General features: G+C 36.6%; 1 pseudogene and 3 gene segments (V, D, J or C); all 4 read right to left on the bottom strand.

Moving 5' to 3' along the window:
- Positions 1-339: 339 nt before the first annotated feature.
- Positions 340-4,547, bottom strand: LOC122966936. The segment is given in 3 exon segments: positions 340-1,557; positions 3,071-3,233; positions 4,503-4,547. Coding segments are annotated over 3 exon segments (402 nt in total).
- A 569-nt stretch (positions 4,548-5,116) lies between these two features.
- LOC122966544 lies at positions 5,117-5,731 on the bottom strand. The segment is given in 2 exon segments: positions 5,117-5,595; positions 5,683-5,731. Coding segments are annotated over 2 exon segments (366 nt in total).
- A 4,614-nt stretch (positions 5,732-10,345) lies between these two features.
- On the bottom strand, positions 10,346-12,289 carry LOC122966934 (annotated as a pseudogene).
- Positions 12,290-15,722: 3,433 nt separating this feature from the next.
- On the bottom strand, positions 15,723-16,424 carry LOC122966510. The segment is given in 2 exon segments: positions 15,723-16,033; positions 16,138-16,424. Coding segments are annotated over 2 exon segments (357 nt in total).
- Positions 16,425-20,927: the final 4,503 nt, after the last annotated feature.

The following is a 20,927-nucleotide window of genomic DNA, read 5'->3' as shown; positions in this document are numbered from 1 at the left end:
TGTTGAATTACATCGTTATAAAGAACATTTATATAGACCTGAGTTCATTCATCATTTTAATTTTTAAAAATCATATAAAGGTTATAAAGATACCTCAGGTTAATGTAGTACATTAGAATTTTCTCTGACAGAGATTTTTACAGCCAACATTTTACTATTATTGTTGTAATGTAATGTATACAATAATGCTACAATAAAATACATCAAAACAAATGTATTGTTTTTTTGTATTTTATTTCATATTTTCTAAATCTCTGTGAGAAAGGAAGTGAAGACAAGAAAGAAAAAGAAAGATACAACTATTTTCAAGTAAAAAAAAAATCAAAAATCAGTTTTTGACAAATATTTTACTGTGTGTCTGTATGTACAGTATATATCTATTTAATTACTGCAGTGAAGTAACAGGGGAAATACTCAAATAGCATGAAGACTTGAGTTTGTTCTGGTTAGATGGAGGTTTGGAGCTTTGAATACAAATTTGAATACAAAAGTTTGAATGTTTTCAGTTTTTGCAGATGTTTGAAGTCACAGACATGTAGCCCAGACAAACTTGGAGCCTCTGAACAGATGTTCAGGAACTGAAACCTGTGTGATGATCTGCATAAAACTATTTGTTTCCCTTAAAAGATAATTATATTAGTTTAAAACAATCTTTAGTGGGGTGTCTGTGAGATAAGCTGACAATGTTGACAGTTTAATGTTGTTGCTGAATTAGTTGAAACTTCATTGATGCAGTACTAAACAGCTTCTTTTATATCCAGTGAGTATTTGAGCTTTGATTTCATATTAATCCTACAAACTGAGGAAACATGAGATAATCAGACTTTTAACAATTAAGTCTCAGGTTAAACATTTAGAAAAAACATTTAACTGCACAGAATGGTTTTCATTAAGTGTGTAAAACACACTCAAGTCTTTCTTGTCCAAAAGCCTGTAATGGATCATAAACTTTGAGAGGCAGAAATCTTAATTTAAGCTCTTTCTTAATAAGGAAGACAGTTCTGTTTATTAATATGATTTATACATCATAGTGATATACTTCTCTTTTTAGAAATATTTTTTCTCTTAGAAAATGCATCATTTAGGCCAAACAAAATATCACATGATTCTCAAAAAGATGAGCAAGAGTAGAGGATTTATATAATTTTCTTGATTTACTTAAACTAAGGACATTAATCACATCAATTAGGTCAGGTTTTTCAACCCAGAGATGATGAGTACTGTAGGATTTTGTACAGCTGTTCAACCAACTCAGTCACTCTGAGTGTCGAGCACAATAATAAACAGCAGAATCTTCAGTCTTCAGACTGTTCATCTGCAGTCTGTTGTTGTCTCTGGAGATGGTGAACCGGCCTTGAACTGGCTAGGAGTAGTATGTGCTGCCACCACTACCACTGATATAAGCAACCCACTCTAGTCCTTTTCCAGGAGCCTGTCTGATCCAGTGCATGCTGTAGTCACTGAATGTGAATCCAGATGTTGTACAGGTCAGTTTGTGGGATTCTCCAGGCTTTTTAACTGCTGGTTCAGATTCTGTCAGTGTCTGACCATCAACACCTGTCAAGACAAAAAGAAAATTGTTATTTAAATTTTTAACTTTTTGAAGACAACTTCAACTTAAGATCAGTGAATATTTTCACCTGCCCAGCAGATAGTTAAAAGCAGCAGTCCTGTCCTATAGTCCATCATGTTAAACTGTGTCCGCTGTTCTCTGTCATCCTCTCTGCAGTCAGATAAGTAGAGGTGGAAGACATCAAAGTTTTGCGTTGACTCCTCCTAACAGGGAGGAAACAACTGGATCTCACTTTTTGAAACTAGAATAAATGCTTACTGACCAGGAAGCAAGACCCATCCATGTTGGTGCTGTTTTAAAATTTTGTCATTCTTCAGATTGAGTAACTTATTTATCAACATTAACACAACAATTATCGATACAATTTATATCATTTGATCCTATTTGCATTACAAATGACCATGGGTGTGCACATGGTGCACAGTGGTGCACAGCATAACTGGATAGGACATTATAATAGATTTTGGCTATTTCATGGCAGAAAGTGGGTAACTCATTTCCTTCCCTGCCATTGCTTACTATGGACTTTACTGATGTTAAACCTAATCAGTACTTGGCTGCCCCCTAGAGTTTTAAAACAGGGATGGTAACTATTATTTTTCTATGATATCCAAGAGAAGTTACTCACTTGTGAGAAGGGAGATGTTAGTGATTAAAGCTCTGTGCAAGTCACCTGTTTCCCTGCAGCTTCCATCCAATGTACTGAAGCACCAACATAACAATGAACACAAAAGAAGCAGAAGAATCCTTGTTGTCATTGATGTTTAAGGGACTAGTATTTCCTTTCTATGTGTGGGTCATTATAGCTCTGAACATCATGCACTTTATCTTTGTTTATTTTCTTATCTTAATTACATCTCTGCTATAGATTTCAGTAAACAACAAGACCAGTCAGCAGGACAGAAGTACACTACACACACTGAAGATTTGCATCAGAGTATCATGGGGAGGGAGTGGCTCTTTTACTGGCAGTCTATTATAGTTTAATTTGTGTTCATTTTTTTTCATTAATTACCCATCAATGTGGGATACAATAGCACATCCAAAAACTAGAAAAAAAGATAAAGTGACTTTCTTAACTTCAATATTTGTGAGCTACAAAGCTTTTTTTTAAAAAAAAAATTCAACAAATCAGCTGATTTTTTCAAATACATCCACCATTTACATCCATGTCTGACCAGTTTCATATTTGTCACTTGCATGAAAAATAAAATAAAATAACAACACTTTATTACAGATGAAAGTACGTTATTGTAATAATTGAATATTGCACTCATTGCGCACGACCGGAGTCCTCCACAAGCAACCCAATCGCCAGAGCAAAACATTGGCATTGAACGTTTCTGCAAACCACAGAAACGTTGAATATCTACGTTTCAACACGTGTGATATGTAGCATATTAACATTTCTACAAAATGTAGCATATTAACTGCGAAGCAAAGCAAAGCTGCGATACAGTTTTTATGCATCACTGCAGCTTCTCGTCAAATACTGACCCGTCTCATCGCCCTGGTGGTGCTCGTTGCTCTGGGACTCGCTGCAGGTCCAGGTCTCTGACAGACTGGTGACTGAGGAGGTTTTTGAAGTGGACAATGAAAGAGATGCGATATCACTCGATTTCAAGCAGGGAGATGGGACATCTGTTCCTTTTTCACCTGCCTAGAAGATCATTAAAAGCAGCAATCCTGTCATCCACCCCATCATCAACAAAAAGACAAACACCTAAAATAGTTTCTGCTTGTATTGAAGCTACTAGCGAAGTTTAAGGAGCAGGACCACACCTCAACCGCACCCCAGCAGCATCAGAGCTGCAGAGAACATGGTTGATGTTGAAGCTGAACTGATGTGAGCTCTTCTGTCCTCTCACTGACACACACACACATTGATTACATTTTATTTAAATGGATTCTGTTGAAGGTGAAAAGATCAGCATTTCTTCTCAAATCCAGACTGAAGTAGAAAGAAATAATTGAATCAAATAAAGTTATTGTTGAATTACATTGTTATAAAGAACATTTATATAGACCTGAGTTCTTTCATCATTTTAATTTTTAAAAATCATATAAAGTTTAAGGTTAATGCGAATTTTTTCTGATAGAGTTTTTTTACAGCCAAAATTTTACTATTTTAGTTGTAATTTTTGTTGTATTTTATTTCATATTTTCTAAATCTATGTGAGAAAGGAAAAATGAAGACAAGAAAGAGAAAGAAAGATTAAAAAATATATATTTTAAAGTAACGAAAAAATAAGTGTCAACAATCGACAAATATTTTACTGTGTGTCTGTATGTACAGTATATATCTATCTAATTACTGCAGTGAAGTAACAAGGGAAATACTCAAATAGCATGAAGACTTGAGTTTGTTCTGGTTAGATGGAGGTTTGGAGCTTTGAATACAAAAGTTTGAATGTTTTCAGTTTTTGCAGATGTTTGAAGTCACAGACATGTAGCTCAGACAAACTTGGAGACTCTGAACAGATGTTCAGGAACTGAAACCTGTGTGATGATCTGCATAAAACTATTTGTTTTCCTTAAAAGTTAATTAAAAAAGATAATTATATTAGTTTAAAACAATCTTTAGTGGGGTGTCTGTGAGATAATTTGACAGTTTTAACAGTTTAATGTTGTTGCTGAAGTAGTTTGAAACTTCATTGATGCCATACTAAACATCCTGTTTTATATTCAGTGAATATTGAAGCTTTGATTTCTTATTAATTCTGCAAACTGAGAAAAGGTGAAATAATCAGACTGTTAACAATTAACTCTCAGGTTAAACATTTAGACAAAATATTTAACTGCACAACTAATGTTTTAATTCAGTGATCATCTTATCTTTTAAGCTAAAGGTTTAAAACACACTAAAAATATAAAAATTAAAAAAATTAAATAATCAAAAAAATTAAAAAAAAAAAACTCTGTCTCTCACCCTGGTTCCAAACCAGAGATCCCCCACAATGCTGCAGCTTTCCATTTCTTTTCTTCTCTGTTTTTTCTTCTTTCTTTTTTATCCTCTCTTTCTTCTTCTCTTTCCTTCCCTCTGCTCTCTTCCCTTTATATCCTTACACACCAACACTAACACACACAGACACACACACAGACACACACACACACCACGTGTATTTTGTACTAAGCCAAAAGTGTATTTATTTATTTTTATTTATTAATTTATTTTCATGTTATTGTTTTCTTGGGGTTACTGTTTGGTCCTTTTTGCTCCTCCTGTATGTACTGTCCTGTGTCATAAGGGTTTCATGTTAATCACTTGTCCTGCACTCAATTTGTGTTATTCACACTCTGCACTAAATAAAGGGAAAAAAAACAAAAAAAAAACCAAAAAAACTTTTCTGTCTTGTTCAAACACTGAGTCCAAAAACTGTAACTGATCGTAATCTCTTGAGTGTCAGACATCTTAATTTAAGCTCTTTGGTAATAAGGAAGACAGTTCTGTCTGTTAATATGATTTACATATCCAAGCGATATATTTCTCTTATTATAAATATTTTTTTCTCTTGTAAAATGTATCTTTAAGGCCCCAAAAAATATCACATTGTTCTCCAAAGATGAATAGGAGTAGAGGAATTACAAAATTTTCTTGAACTACTTAAACTGAAGACATTAATCATATGAGATAGTTGTTGTGATCTATCATCCTAGTAAGGAGAACTATTGTAGGATTTTGTACAGCTGCTCAACCAACTCCAGTCACTGTGAGTCTCGAGCACAATAATAAACAGCAGAATCTTCAGTCTTCAGACTGTTCATCTGCAGATACACCTGCTGTCTGCTGTTGTCTCTGGAGATGGTGAACCGGCCTTGGACTGACTGAGAGTAGTATTGGGTGCTACCACTTGGTTGACTGATGTATGCAACCCACTCCAGTCCTTTTCCAGGAGCCTGTCTGACCCAGTTCATCTGGTAGTCGCTAAATGTGAATCCAGAGGCTGTACAGATCAATCTGTGGGATTCTCCAGGCTTTTTAATCACTGGATCAGATTCTGTCAGAGTCTGACCATCAACACCTGTCAAGACAAAAAATAAATTAATTACATGCATTAAGCTTATAACTTGATTTGATGAAGTTAAAATGAAAACTTAAAAGTCTTCACCTGCCCAGCAGATAGTTAAAAGTAGCAGTCCCGCCCTACAGTCCATCATGTTAAACTGTGTGTCCACTGTTCTCTGTCATCCTCTCTGCAGTCAGATAAGTAGAGGTGGAAGACATCAAGGTTTTGCATTGACTCCTCCTCACAGGGAGGAAACAACTAAAGTGTTCTTGATTCCCAGTTTGGTGAAACTACATTAAATATTTACAGACCAGGAGGTTTCAATCTAAATCTATACATTTAAAAATACTGTGGCATGTTTTAAATTGAGTAACTTGGTTATCAACATTACCACAACAGTAGTTTAGGCACAACTGCAATAGCTTCCCGCATATAAACGTTACTGGCTAAAATGTCAAAACCAGGTATTCATAAATTCTTGCAGGACAATTCCCAGTAAGCAATGTAAGATTACTGGACAAACTCAGAGGGATTGTCAAGAGACTCTTCTTAAATAATCTGGATCAGTCGTATAGCAGCTGGTGAATAATCAGAAATGTTTAATCAGATCTACTGACTTATTTAAAGTGATCTGCCCCCTTAAGAGGACTAAATGTTACATGTTTTATTGTTTGCTATCGTTCAATGGGAATTTTATTTTAAAGCCCTGACATGCTTCAGTACTTCTTATACAGTGTTTAGTGTTTTCAGTCAGTTTTTGTACATCTTTGTAGTCTCCTGTGTCACTGTGGCTCTCGTGTACAGTAATAAAGAGCAAAGTCTTCTGGTTTCAGACTCTTCACCTCCAAGTACAAAACATTTTAGGAAGTATCCTTAGTGATGGAAAATTGGCCTTGGAGACTTTGAGCAAATATTGTGCCAGTTCGGCCATCAATGCATCCGATCCATTCCAGTCCTTTCCCTGATCTCTGATGAATCCAGTGCAGCCAAGCTAGAGCAAGTCCTTCCACTTTACAGGACAGAGTGATTGACTCTCCAGGTCTGTTGACCACTGGCTCTGAGGAGGTGAGGGACTGACCCTGAGCAGCTGAAACAGATACAGAGCTTAAATGACAGGAAGCCAGCAGTCACCTAAAGCTCCCTTTCTCTTCTTCTGCTGGATACTGACTTCATTCACCTGAAATAAGGGAGAAGCTTTGTATAACTGTCATGATGGGAACTCAGCTGAGTCTGCAACTGCAAAGGCTGATGTGAAGGATATATTGTGCAGGCATGATTTTGGAGACACAGTGTTAAAAGGTAAGAATCATCAAGAGTAAAGTTCAGTGAGCAGAAGAGTAGTGTTGTACTGAGAGAGAAAGTGTGTTAAAAACAGACTAAGACACCAACAATATAGATGTTGTTCCATCTTTCTTTTTACTTTTCTTAGTCATTTTTTCATAATTGTTAATTTGTGAGAAAGTGGGAGTAAAAATGTGTGATGTGTTTATTAGTATAACATGAATTTGGATGTTTAGATGACACACATACAGTACAAACTGCACTGTCAGACCAAACATATAAAAATGATCAGTCACCTTAGTGAGGTGGATTATTGCTGAGAGAGAAATAATGCTTGAGAAGAAGATTAGTTTTTCCTCCAAGAGCCAAGAAATTTTCTTTTCTTTATTGCAGTATGACGAGTTCATCCAGCTTTCATCACTATGTCTCACAAGCACAAAGTTAAACAGATGAAGCTGCAGTCACTGCTGACCCAACAGTTAAAATGTTTTATTTGTGATGTGTTGAAGCAAGCTCACGAATGTGAAAACCTTTAACTCAGTTCATCATTTAGTTTAGATCAGCAAGAAAAGTGGACCTGAGTGTCTCAGTTTACTGACAGAGAAAGTTGATAGTGACTGCCCCTACTGTTTTTTTTACAAGAACTGCAACATTATTTTTCACTCTCATATTGTGACCTACATTAGATTTCAACTATGATACAGATATTAATGTACCTGAACAATGATTTTAGCAACATAATTGTTCTGTTCTCTGCTGTTTTGTGTTATGAGTTCATTAAAAACAAAATCAACAACAAAAGATTAAATAAAAATATAGTTCTTTCTCAGAGTCTATCAGCCCAGAGATGATGAGTATTGTGGGATTTTGTACAGCTGCTCAACCAACTCAGTCACTGTGAGTGTCGAGCACAATAATAAACAGCAGAATCTTCAGTCTTCAGACTGTTCATCTGCAGATACAGCTGCTCTCTGCTGTTGTCTCTGGAGATGGTGAACCGGCCTTGAACTGACTGAGAGTAGTATTTGCTGCCACCACCGTTACTGATAGTTGCAATCCACTCCAGTCCTTTTCCAGGAGCCTGTCTGATCCAGGCCATACCATAGCTGCTGAATGACAATCCAGATGTTGTACAGGTCAGTTTGTGGGATTCTCCAGGCTTTTTAACTGTTGGTTCAGATTCTGTCAGAGTCTGACCATCAACACCTGTCAAGACAAAAAGAAAACTGTTATATGTTTTTAACTTTTTGAAGATGACTTCAGCTTAAGATCAGTGAAAATCTTCACCTGCCCAGCAGATAGTGAAAAGCAACAGTCCTGTCCTATAGTCCATCATGTTAAACTGTGTGTTCACTGTTCTCTGTCATCCTCTCTGCAGTCAGATAAGTAGAGGTGGAAGACATCAAGGTTTTGCATTGACTCCTCCTCACAGGGAGGAAACAACTAGACTGGACTTGGCCAGCATTTTGGTTGGCTGTTAAAATTACAGTATAAACTGTATTTGTGCTTCCAGCCAAATGCGTTATGATTCATGCATGATGTCTTTTGAAATCAGACTTTTGATCTGAAAATAAAAGTAATAATAATTAGAAGCACATACATAACAGATGAAATGTTGCAAGATTTTGTTGCCAACTCTGAATTAACAGATGCAGGGTTTCCTAAAACACACTGCAAACTGTTCACAACTGTATTATCATCCAAACAAAAAAATGCTCATATTTTACTTACACGAGCAGATAATTGAATTAATGAAATAATAGGCACTAATGTAAAGTATGTGAGGGGTAAAAACAACAATATAGGCCTTTAAATATTCTGATATTCATCCATCTGTCTGGCAAGGAGCAAAAGGCCAAACATACTGAGAGCATTATATGGTCATCAGTATCACCATATAAATGGTTAATTCACTGAAAGAGTGTTACAGTAATGCTGCTGTGATTAGATTTTAAACTCTTGATTAAAACTCTTGACGTTACTGTAGAGAAACTTTTGTCAGATGCAGGCCTTTTGAAAGACCACATGTTACTGTAGTTGAATTTGTTTTATAGTTCATTTTGCATTTTTGAAAATGCAGAATCTACTGTGAGCCATTAATGGTGGAGAGAAAGATTAAAGTACTAAGTAACTAATTACTGAACTTCTAAATGTTTTTTTTATTTCATAATCTCACAGTCCTGTGTTGTGTGTATGTGTTGCTTGTTTGTGTCTCCAGAGGACAGAAACACAGCTGACACTGAACTTGTTCTTTAGTGAATCTTTGACATCTGTGTCATAACTCATCCACTGAGGCTGGCTGTGTCAACTGTTCACACTTCACACCTGTTAAAAGAAGAAATTTGTTACAATTCATCAAGTTACACTGCAAAAGAAGAACTGCTGACTATGAAAAATCCAGAGAGACTCACAGGATCCAGCTGCCAACAGCAGCAGCAGAGCTACAGAGAACATGGTTTATGGTGAAGCTGAAGAGATGTGAGCTTCTGATCCTCTTTCACCTCCACTGACAGTCTCATGAGAAATCTTTATAACTGCGTAACAAGGAAGATCACTGAGTTTGCATGGAATCAAATATAGAGCATAAGAATGTGTGACAAACTGGAGCTAAATAGAGGAAGCTGTTATTATTATCATTATTATTAGTATTACAGAGTGAATTAACTTGTTAGGATTTATTTTGTAAAAATTGCTGCTGCATGTGTAATATATGTCTTGAGCCTTTTTCAATTTCTTTTTTTAATTATTGTTTCACAGCAGCTTTTCAAGGCCTGGATTCCAGATCAAATATTTAAATATTCATCACTAACCTATTTATGAAACGGTTTATTAAGGTTGGCAGTTTTATCACTTATTCAATCCTGTATTTAATGAAAAATGTAAAGAGTTTCACAAAAATGCCATTTTTTCTCCTTTTTACAAATAAATTGTTTTTTACAATCAAATGTATTTTTGAGATGCATTTGGTATTGAAACATGTTTTTAAAAAAGTGCTGGTGCAGGATTTGGACAGCTATAGTTCTAACTATAGCTATAACATATACAATAACTATAACTATAGCTGTTATGGAATTTTCCATCTTTAGGGGTTACAAATTGGGTTACACTGGGTCAAGCCTGGGCCTTGAGGTCACACTGTAATTCTTGAGCAGAAAGGAGACATTCTCTCCTCTCGTTGAGACTCGAAGTAACCCTCTGTAATGTTCTGGGGATGCAGAGGCCTGTCTGATAAAGGGTAAATCAGCATTGCCATGGTTACCAAGGTCAGAGGGGGCTTTCCTAGACAACACAGATAGGTGAATGCATAGATTCTATTGACACAATCAGACATTCAAACCAGAATGTGCTGACAGTGACCTGAAGTTCCAGGCAACGTGACCTGAAGTAACACAGGTAAAATGCAGTTCCTTGTTTAGAAACTAGTGAACCAATTAGACTAATTTTTCATATTGTAGGCTGATCTGCTGAGGTTAAAGACTAAGACTCAGACTTTCAGAGGGCAGAACGGAAAGAGACAGCATCACAGTTACAGAAGACTTCACTGTTTGCTATTTCAGTTCTCCTTGATCAAGTGCTTCAGTAAACATTTTCAGCATTAAGACGTCAAAGGCTCATGTCCGCTTTCTCCACTGAGGTGCTGACCATCGCTCAAAATATCCACATCAATAGCTATGGTATATGTTATATTATATTATTATATTTTGGGATTCCTGCTCTGGATAATGAAAACAAATCAGCATTGTAATAAATGTGAAATAGCCAAAACTGAGTGTTTCTAGTGATGGTGGTAAATAGAGGAAGTAGTTTTCGTATAACTCTCCTATTACTGCCTCTCACTGTGTCTCTGGCGCAGTAATACACTTCTGTGTCCTCAGTCTTCAGACTGTTCATCTGTAGATAGACCTTACTGCTGGAGTCATCTCTGGAGATGGTGAATCTACCCTGGACTGACTGCGAGTAATAGATAGGAGTACTAGCTGTGTGTACCAAAGCAATCCACTCCAGTCCTTTACCAGGAGCCTGTCTGATCCAGTTCCACACTGAGCTTCCAAAGTTAAACCCAGATGTTATGCAGGTGAGTCTGTGGGATTCTCCAGGTTTTTTAACTGCTGGTTCAGACTCTGTTATGGTCTGACCTTCAACAGCAGTTGAAACAAACAGAGCAAATACCAAGAGGTCAGCTTTCTATAAGCCATGTTAACAATGTGCTTAGTATGTTTTCAAATCCATTAAATCTCTTTAAATATAATGTGAACTGGACCCTAGTGAGAATTTGTTTACAGTAACTCCTCCTACATCACTGCTTTTAAAGTCAAATTCAAGGATGAGAACACACACACACACACACACACACACACATATATATATATATATATATATATATACTGAAGATCTTGAATATGACTTTAAAAGCAGTGATGTAGGAGGAGTTATATATACATATATAGGAGTTACATATATATTCAAAGCCTTTCTAGTACTCCGTGCATATTAAACCCACTCTAAACTCTGGCAGATGAAGAAAAGATCATCATCGGGCTTCAGACCTGTAAATCACATGTTAGATGTTTATAAAATCAATTTAACTATATAAATTCAGTTTACTGTCTGACAACTGTCTTCTCTGAGTCTTAATGATGATCTGTTATGGAATAATTAAACATTTTTGCTGACGGGAAATACATTGTTTAACCAATTCAACCATTAGTGGTTCCCCAAATGTGTTATGTGTAGATATTGTGTATTATTTTCTTGGACAACTTGAAGTGAGGACATTATTCATTTGAGATAATTGAGGTAAAGATGAGTTTTGTAGGATTTTGTACAGCTGATCAACCAACTCCAGTCACTGCGAGTGTCGAGCACAATAATAAACAGCAGAATCGTCAGTCTTCATACTGTTCATCTGCAGATACAGCTGCTGTCTGCTGTTGTCTCTGGAGATGGTGAACCGGCCTTGAACTGACTGAGAGTAGTATGTGGTAGTACCACCACCACTACTGATATAAGCAACCCACTCCAGTCCTTTTCCAAGAGCCTGTCTGACCCAGTTCATCGCATAGCTACTGAATGTGAATCCAGAGGTTGTACAGGTCTATCTGTGGGATTCTCCAGGCTTTTTAAATACGGCTTCAGATTCTGTCAGAGTCTGAGCACCAACATCTGTCAAACTCAGAAAATAAGCCATAACATGCATGAAGTTTACAATTTGAATCAAAATTACCAATGAAAATCTAAAAACTTTCACCTGCCCAGCAGATTTAAAAGCAGCAGTCCTGTCCTATAGTCCATCATGTTAAACTGTGTGTCCACTGTTCTCTGTCATCCTCTCTGCAGTCAGATAAGTAGAGGTGGAAGACATCTGAGTTTTGCATTGACAAATCCTTGCAGGGAGGAAACAACTGGATTGGACTTGGATCTCAGTAATTTGGTGAGACTGGGGAATTAATGTTCAGGTTTCAATCCTGGAAGTCCTTAGATATGATGTTTGTCTGACTGTTTTAGTTTAATATGTGTAAAATATGTATCAGTATTAACACCACAACCACTCTACTTTTGAATGATGTAAAAATGTTGATCTTAGTTCAGACATGAGACACTTTAACATGCATGGTTTATTCAAATGAGTTAAAAATAATGTATTACTCCCTGTGAGCATAATGTGCAGCAGACGAGAACATACAATTATATTAATATTCTATTATTTTAATCACCAACATAATGTAGCTTAGATAAAGTTCAGTCAGGAAGAATATCTTTTGAATGTGCAGATATGTAGTATTATTTCTCAAACTATCTGCCGTTCCCATCCCTTACACATGCACACTTATAATTTCCTTGCTGTTATTCCCCTGGGTCCCCTGTCAATTAAGACATCAACTCATCAGCTGGGCACATATAACTAAAAGCTTGGTGACACACCTTCATGGTCAGCCTATCATATTGCATCTGTCTTTTTAAATATGTTATCTCCCTCTCTGCCATAGTGCTTTCATGGAGCCCCACCACCTCCCCATCACTGCTCAGTGTTTGCAGATTGATCAGTGCATCACTTTGTCCACATCATCAGCTTTATCCACCACCACCACCAGTGTCTGGACTCCATTGGGGGGATCCACTTTGCTGCTGCTCAGGACTGATGTCCCTTGATTCAAAATCTCCCCATAGAGTCTGAAAAGTTTGCATAGACCTCCCTCTACAGGTTTAAAATGGAACGTTTTAGTATCACAGCTCTGTTTCATGAGCATAAAACCATAATACATATAATTTATTCTTACTAGTCCACTGAGTTAAACATAAATAGATTATTTCTACAGGAGAAGGGGAGGATATAAAAAAAAGTTTGAACAGAGTATTCAAGCAGAAAAGTTTCTGTCCTTGTTCAGACCCCTGTATATCCTTGGCCTCTTCTCGCACATTGTGCTTGTTAATCTTTTGCACTTCGCTGCACATTTGCATGTTCTAATTCTGTCTATCTTTGAATTTTTATGCTTTATATTTTTTTCTTATTCTAATGAGCATCCTTTATTACACACTAGCAGTTCTAGCACAGCCTCAGGAGTATGCCACCCTATGTTTCACTGCACATATTGTATGAGCATGTGATAAATAAAACCTTTGAATATTGAATCTTTCAAGATATTATTCTGACTGTATGAAAAACTTTCATTATTATTTGTGTAGAGGAATGAAATGTTTATCTTCTGGAGTAATAGTCTTAAATCTTGATGAGGTAGTTGACAGTTTTATTTTTTATTTCTTGGCAAAATTACAAAGAATATTTTTTGCACACTGTTTATGGTTCTTTGAATGGATGAGCATACTATTTATTTTACTTCACCTTTGCATAAAACAGGAAATTGTTTTTTTTAGTAAGCTCTAGTATCATGAAATACTGATAAAAATGTTTAATGAAATCTTTGTAGTGAAGAAGAGTCAGGATGAAGTAGGTTTTAAGTCAAACACATTTAAACACCAAACAACTTCTCTGTCAGAGACTAAGCTCTTCTGTCCTCTCACTGACACACAGACACACACTTCACTTCCGTATGAGTCACATTTATTTGCATATTGTTGAATAAACAATTGTATATTTCTTGTTACTTCTGTTTATTACTTTGAGGTGAAACATTCGGTCTTTCCTCATAAGTTTCCAGACTGAATATATACTTAAACATGATATATTGTTAATTTAGTGAACTTATAATGGTGCTATGATTTTGTTTAAAATGACATTTAAAATAGTAATGTATTCATATAGAAAAACACATTGTAGTCTAATATTGCATGGGTCAAGGATAAGATATTACAATAGTTAAATTTGTGTAATAATAAATTAAATATCATCCAACAACAAAAAAGCAAAACAAAAAAAACATTAGATTTCACAATCTGTCTTTGGTCCATGTAATGAATTGTAAATTAAAAATAGACTGAAATTGTTAAAAGGTTATGTCTACTTTTGGTGTCTACTTCTTTAAAAAAAAAATACTGTATATATTTCTTTACTTGTATACGTAAATCAATCATTTTCCAAAAAAATGTGAAGTGACAACAAAATCATGTAACAGTATGAGTTTTCTGCAGCTGTGTGGAGGTTTGGAGTTTTACATAAAACACTTTTATTGGTTTCAGTGTTGCAGATGTTTGAAGCCACAGACATTCAGTGAAACTTGGAGTCTCTAGAGAGCTGCTCACATACTCAAATTCATGAAGAAAGAAAATTAAAATCCTTGTTTGGAAATATCGTTAAAAAGTATCCTCTCTCACAAAACTTTCCTTTAAAAAGCAAATAAAATATCTATGGTTCCAAAATAGATGTTTTGGTGGGAAAGAACAACATTTCTTGAACTAACTGAACTGAAGGACATTAATCATGTGAGATAAAGGGGGTCTGATGAGTACTGTAGAATTTTGTACAGCTGCTCAACCAACTCAAACACTGTGCATCTCGAGCACAATAATAAACAGCAGAATCTTCAGTCTTCAGACTGTTCATCTGCAGATACAGCTGCTCTCTGCTGTTATCTCTGGAGATGGTGAACCGGCCTTGAACTGACTGAGAGTAGTATTTGGTACTACCACCACCATCAGCAGCAATCCACTCCAGTCCTTTCCCAGGAGCCTGTCTGATCCAGTGCATCCAATAGCTACTCAATGTGAAGTCAGAGGCTGTATATGTCAATCTGTGGGATTCTACAGGCTTTTTAACTGCTGGTGCAGATTCTGTCAGAGTCTGACCATCAACACCTGTCAAGATAGCAAAGAAAACAATCACAAGCAGATCATTTAGATAAAATGAAAACATCAAATGAAGATCAGTGAAAATCTTCACCTGCCCAGCAGATAGATAAAAGCAGCAGTCCTGTCCTATAGTCCAGCATGTTAAACTGTGTCCACTGTTCTCTGTCATCCTCTCTGCAGTCAGATAAGTAGAGGTGGAAGACATTTAAGATTTGCATTGACTCCTCCTCGCCGTGAGCACGTGAATAGATTGGTTTTGGCATTTAGTTTTTCAGTTTAGTAAGCGGAAAGTGGATATTCATTTTACATCAATCTAAGCTGTTATGTTTAAGGGTTGTCTGACATATTTTATTTCAATTTGTCTACAATGCTTGATATTAAGGTACCACCCATATTTCTCAGGAAAGCAGAAATTGTGCATGTCACTCCCTGTCAGTATATCAGCAAATGTTTGTGCTGCAAAAGCAGTTAATTTTTTATGTTATAATCATGCTTTATATTATTCAGGTTTGTGGTGTTTTTGACTGTTGAAAGTACTTTGTTTTTTTCTTTGACAGATGACGCATTATGAACACACGCAGTTTTTGTGCAGCTGCTTCACTGTCTTCAGTCACTGTGCTCTATCGAGCACAGAAGTAAACAGCAGAATCTTCTGCTGTCAGGCTCTTGATCTCAAGGTACTGAGTGCTGCTGGGCACATCTTGAGTAAAACTGAAACGGCTTTGAAAGGAGCTGGCATAGCTCGGGGTGTTTGTTTCTGTGTTTATCCACCCAATCCACTCCAGAGCTTTGCCTGGCTTCTGTCGCATCCAGTTAATGCTGTAGCTTGTCATGGTATAACCAGATGTGATACATGATATCTTCACTGTCTCTCCAGGTCTTTTCACCTCAGAGAGAGACTGGTCCAGTTTGATCTCACTCCAAACTCCTGTAAGCAAACACATGAAGATTATTATCCGTCAAACTTTGGATAAATATTAGTCATTTAGAAAAATACTCTGTACTTTGTAATCGTGGAATTGATTTTCTCACCATGAACACTAACAACAAATAATAAACTCCAAGCAATCATGTTTTCCATTTTATATTGAACTGTGCAAATAAGTAATACCAGGTCAAAGATTTATACAACTGTGTCAGTTGTTCTGCTACAGATGAACAGTTGCTGATGATGTGTTTATAAATAAGGAAGAATTTGCATAGACCTCCCTCCTCAGGTTTAAATAAGAAACATGCAAGATAGATGTATTTTACCTGTCATTTGCGTGGTAAGTAGAGTATTTTAGAGGAAAAAAGTAAAATAGTAAATCCCTGGAAACATGATGCTGTATTGTAAACATGCTACATATTTTAAGATGTATGAGTATGTATAAATGTAATGTACTCAATAAAGTATTTCTGAGTCTGATTTCTGATTCTGATGTAAATCATGTGTATATATGGGTATATAGGTACATATACATGAAACAGAAAAATATTCTTCTTACATCTTTTAAAAACATTAATCTTCAGGAATATACTTTATTACATTAAACAACATCATTTGCTCACAATCTCCTCCTCTCCTCAGATTGTCATCTCAGTATTCTCTTCCTCCTTGACCTCACTGTTGGTTTTTACACCATCAACTACATCATTCTTCTCTCTGAATCCTTCCTCAACATAACCTGTTCTGCCCTCTCATGGCGAAAGTCAAACCTCACAGACAGACAACAGTTCATCAGCATCAATAACTACATCTCCATCTCTGTGCCTCTGTCCCAAGGCATCCCCCAGGGCTCAGTGCTTAGCCCTCTTCTATTCAGCCTCTACATACTCCCTCTTATCATCCGCTGTCATGGTCACCACTTCCACTGCTACACCGATAATGTCCAGCTGTTGAATATCCACTAAATCCATCATTACTGCAATGCACTACACCTTCACCAACTGCCTCACCTAAATTACAACATGGATGTAAGAGAACTTTCTCAAACCACTCACCACACATCCACAACTTTGGAATAATCTTTGACATTAACCTCTGTTTCAACATGCAAATTTCATCACTAAAATTGCCTTTTTCCATCGGAAAAATATAGCTCACATCAACTCATCCCTCTCCTTCTCTGCTGCTGAAACTCTGATCTATCCCTTCATCACATCCAGACTGGACAACTGCAAAAGCATTCTTTATTTGACAAAGTCCTTCATGAACTCCAGTTCATCCAGAACTCACTCACTCAGACTCCCATTACCACATCACTCTTGTCCATCGGATACAATTCAAATTCCTACTCTTCATTCACAAAGCCCTCTACAACCAAGATCCTTCATTCCTCACCAACTTTATCCGACACCACACTCATTCCTGCAGCATCCATACCTCTGACGCAAACCTCCTCTCTCCACCATCCAGGACCAAGCTGCTCCAATCTCAGTGCCACTTTGCACTTTGTAGTGTTTTTGTTTTCTAGGTTCTTTACTTTGTAATGTAAAGTCTCTTTGAGTATCTTGAAAAGTGGTCTATTCATAAAATGTATGTTGTTGTTGTTGTCAATGAATAAATATATATGTCTTTATTCCCTCTTTACTTTTAATTTCATACAAAATGTCATATAATAATGCATATTACAAATTAAGTCATTATAAAGTCATAATAGAACATCAGACTTGCATATAAAATGAGTTACACCCTGCGTATTGGGAGTTTGAGGCCACACGTACTGAGAGAAAGACAAAGGAAGAACATCTGCTCAGTGGACTAATTTATATCAGCATTTAACTATATGCTCTTGTCCATGCATTATTTTCAGGACATCAGTTCTTCTTCATATTGGATTGTAGAATCAACATTTTATTTTAAGGATTTTTTAAAATGTATTCAAACACAGTGTTAGTAGAGATTAGATGTTAATATGTTTAAAATCAATGTTCTAGTGGTTATGAACGAAAACAAAAAACAAAACAAAACAAAACAAAACATTAAAATCAACAACTCAGGACAATTATTATTATTGCTATTTAGACCACTGAATGTTCCAAGTCTTTGAGGTGAATAGAGGAAGTAGTTTTTGTATGAGTCTCCTATTACTGTCTCTCACTGTGTCTCTGGCGCAGTAATACACTGCTGTGTCCTCAGTCTTCAGGCTGTTCATCTGTAGATAGAGCTTACTGCTGGAGTCATCTCTGGAGATGGTGAATCTACCCTGGACTGACTGGGAGTAATAGACAGGAGAACTGCCTGTGCTTATATAAGCATTCCACTTCAGTCCTTTTCCAGGAGCCTGTCTGACCCAGTTCATATACAGGCTACTGAATGTGAATCCAGAGGCTGTACAGGTCAGTTTGTGGGATTCTCCAGGCTTTTTAACCGCTGGTTCAGATTCTGTCAGAGTCTGACCATCAACACCTGTCAAGACAGAAAAAAGAGCCTAACATCAAGTTGGTAATACAAATGTAAATATGTCAAATAAAGATCAGAGAAAATACTCACCTGCCCAGCAGATAGTTCTACCACACATTACTGCTGAGAGATCAACCATATGACATCATTTTTTGCTCAAACATCCCAGAATGTGTCTCTTACTGGAGGATTAGTTTTTCTTGACACTTAAGATCAACAATAAAAGTGAATCTTTGTATTGTACCTAGATGTCCTATTACGTTTATTTACACATGGACAACAATTTTAGCAATTAGATTATTGTCTGTGGCTTTTTATGAGGATGTGATCACTGTGACGTTTTAAATTCTACTTTATTGCTGTTTTTTAATGTTTATTGCTAAACAATCGTTTTTCCTCCGGATCAGCTTTTATGAATGTAATGCAGGGATTGGTTCATTGATTCATTAAAAAACAAAACAAAAAATAAAACCATAAACATGTACTTCATTATCAGGATCCATCAGCTTAGTAGAAATGAATAGATTTTGTACAACTACTCAACCAACTCCAGTCGCTGATACTCAAATCAATTGATATAGTTGTGGTCTATCAGCCCAGTAAGGATGAATGCTGCAGGATTTTGTACAGTTGCCCAACTCCAGTCACTGTGGATCTCAAGCAAAGTAATAAACAGTAGAATCTTCAGTCTTCAGACTGTTCATCTGCAGATACAGCTGCTGTCTAATGTCGTCTCTGGAGATGGTGAACCAACCTTGAACTGACTGAGAGTAGTATTTGCTACTACCACCACCACTACTGATAGTTGCAATCCACTCCAGTCCTTTTCCAGCCTGTCTGATCCAGCACATCCAGATGCTGCTGAGTGAGAATCCAGAGGTTGTACAGGTCAATCTGTGGGCTCCAGGCACCTGTTAAGACAAAAAAGAATAGCCTAACATGCTTTGAGTTGATAGATCAAGATCAGTGAAAATCTTCACCTGCCCAGTAGATAGTTAAAAGTAGCAGTCCTGTCCTATAGTCCATCATGTTAAACTGTGTGTCCACTGTTCTCTGTCATCCTCTCTGCAGTCAGACCAGTAGAGGAGGAAGACATTAAACTTTGATTCCAGTTATTGTTTGGTAAAGCTCAACAACGTTGACTATACAGGAGTCTGTGGAGTTGATACCTTTTCCTCCATCATGTGTCAGTATAATTTGTGAAATGGATTTTACAAAATCAGCATTCAAATGCTGGTCCATCAATATTACTGTAAGCAGAGTCTGCAATTGAATAGCTTCTTCTGGTTGTGATCAATAAAGTTACCCAGGTGTTTAATGGTGATATGATAAAATCATTTTTTATCATATTTAAAATGTAACAGAGCAAAGTTAATGTTCATGTATGTGGAGTTTTCTCCAGGAGACCTTTCTACAAAATTTAACTGTAAAACCATTTGCAATAAATGATGGATTTCTGATATGCTTACTGAATTTAGGAGAACATGTGGCCCCTCGGACTGTACATGCACTGCCAAGTTCTTCATGAAACGGGATGTTTTGACATTTTGTGTTCTTTAGTGCAAAGAAATGCTGTAAAAAGTGGTTTAAATAACTCTTAAGTTATTTATTGATTACAATCTGGAAACAAATGTAGTTATAAGACATACCGAGTCAAAAAGGTAAAGAGGAAAGATTTTGAAATCAATCAGTGATATACAGCATATTTTTCAGCTTTAGACTATATAAAAATGGGGAAATGGGGATTTTCTTTTTGAAGAAATCCAGCACCAGTAGGTTTGTGTTTGTGTAAATTTAGACCAGTCAAATTACATATTATTTCTATAATATTTCTATATTATTTCTATAATATTAATATCAGTGTGTGCGCCTTTTGGATTGTTTGTCAGTTATTGTTGTTTGTCTTTGTAAGAGTCTGAGCCATAAACTCATGACCACATTTTGCTGCTCTTCCCTTCTCATAACTGCTGAGAGAGCGAGAGAGGTTTCTATTTTCCATCAAAGCAACAACATTAATCATATGAGACAGGTGGAGTCTATCAGCCCAGTAAGGAGGAGTACTGTAAGATTTTGTACAGCTGCTAATTCAGCTTCACTCACTGTGAGTGTCGAGCACAATAATAAACAGCAGAATCATCAGTCTTCAGACTGTTCATCTGCAGATACAGCTGCTCTCTGCTGTTGTCTCTGGAGATGGTGAACCGGCCTTGAACTGACTGAGAGTAGTAGATGTAAGCACTGTCATATCTGATATAAGCAACCCACTCCAGTCCTTTTCCAGGAGCCTGTCTGACCCAGTTCATGCTGTAGCTACTGAATGTGAATGCAGATGTTGTACAGGTCAGTTTGTGGGATTCTCCAGGCTTTTTAACTGCTGGTTCAGATTCTGTCAGAGTCTGACCATCAACACCTGAAGGAAAAAGAAAGCAAAAAAGAA

This window comes from Thunnus albacares, chromosome 17, assembly GCF_914725855.1.
Source record: "Thunnus albacares chromosome 17, fThuAlb1.1, whole genome shotgun sequence".
NCBI classification, from domain to species: Eukaryota; Metazoa; Chordata; class Actinopteri; order Scombriformes; family Scombridae; genus Thunnus; species Thunnus albacares.
The sequence above is the reverse complement of the archived record's forward strand: the minus strand, read 5'-3'. Positions and strand labels throughout refer to the sequence as shown.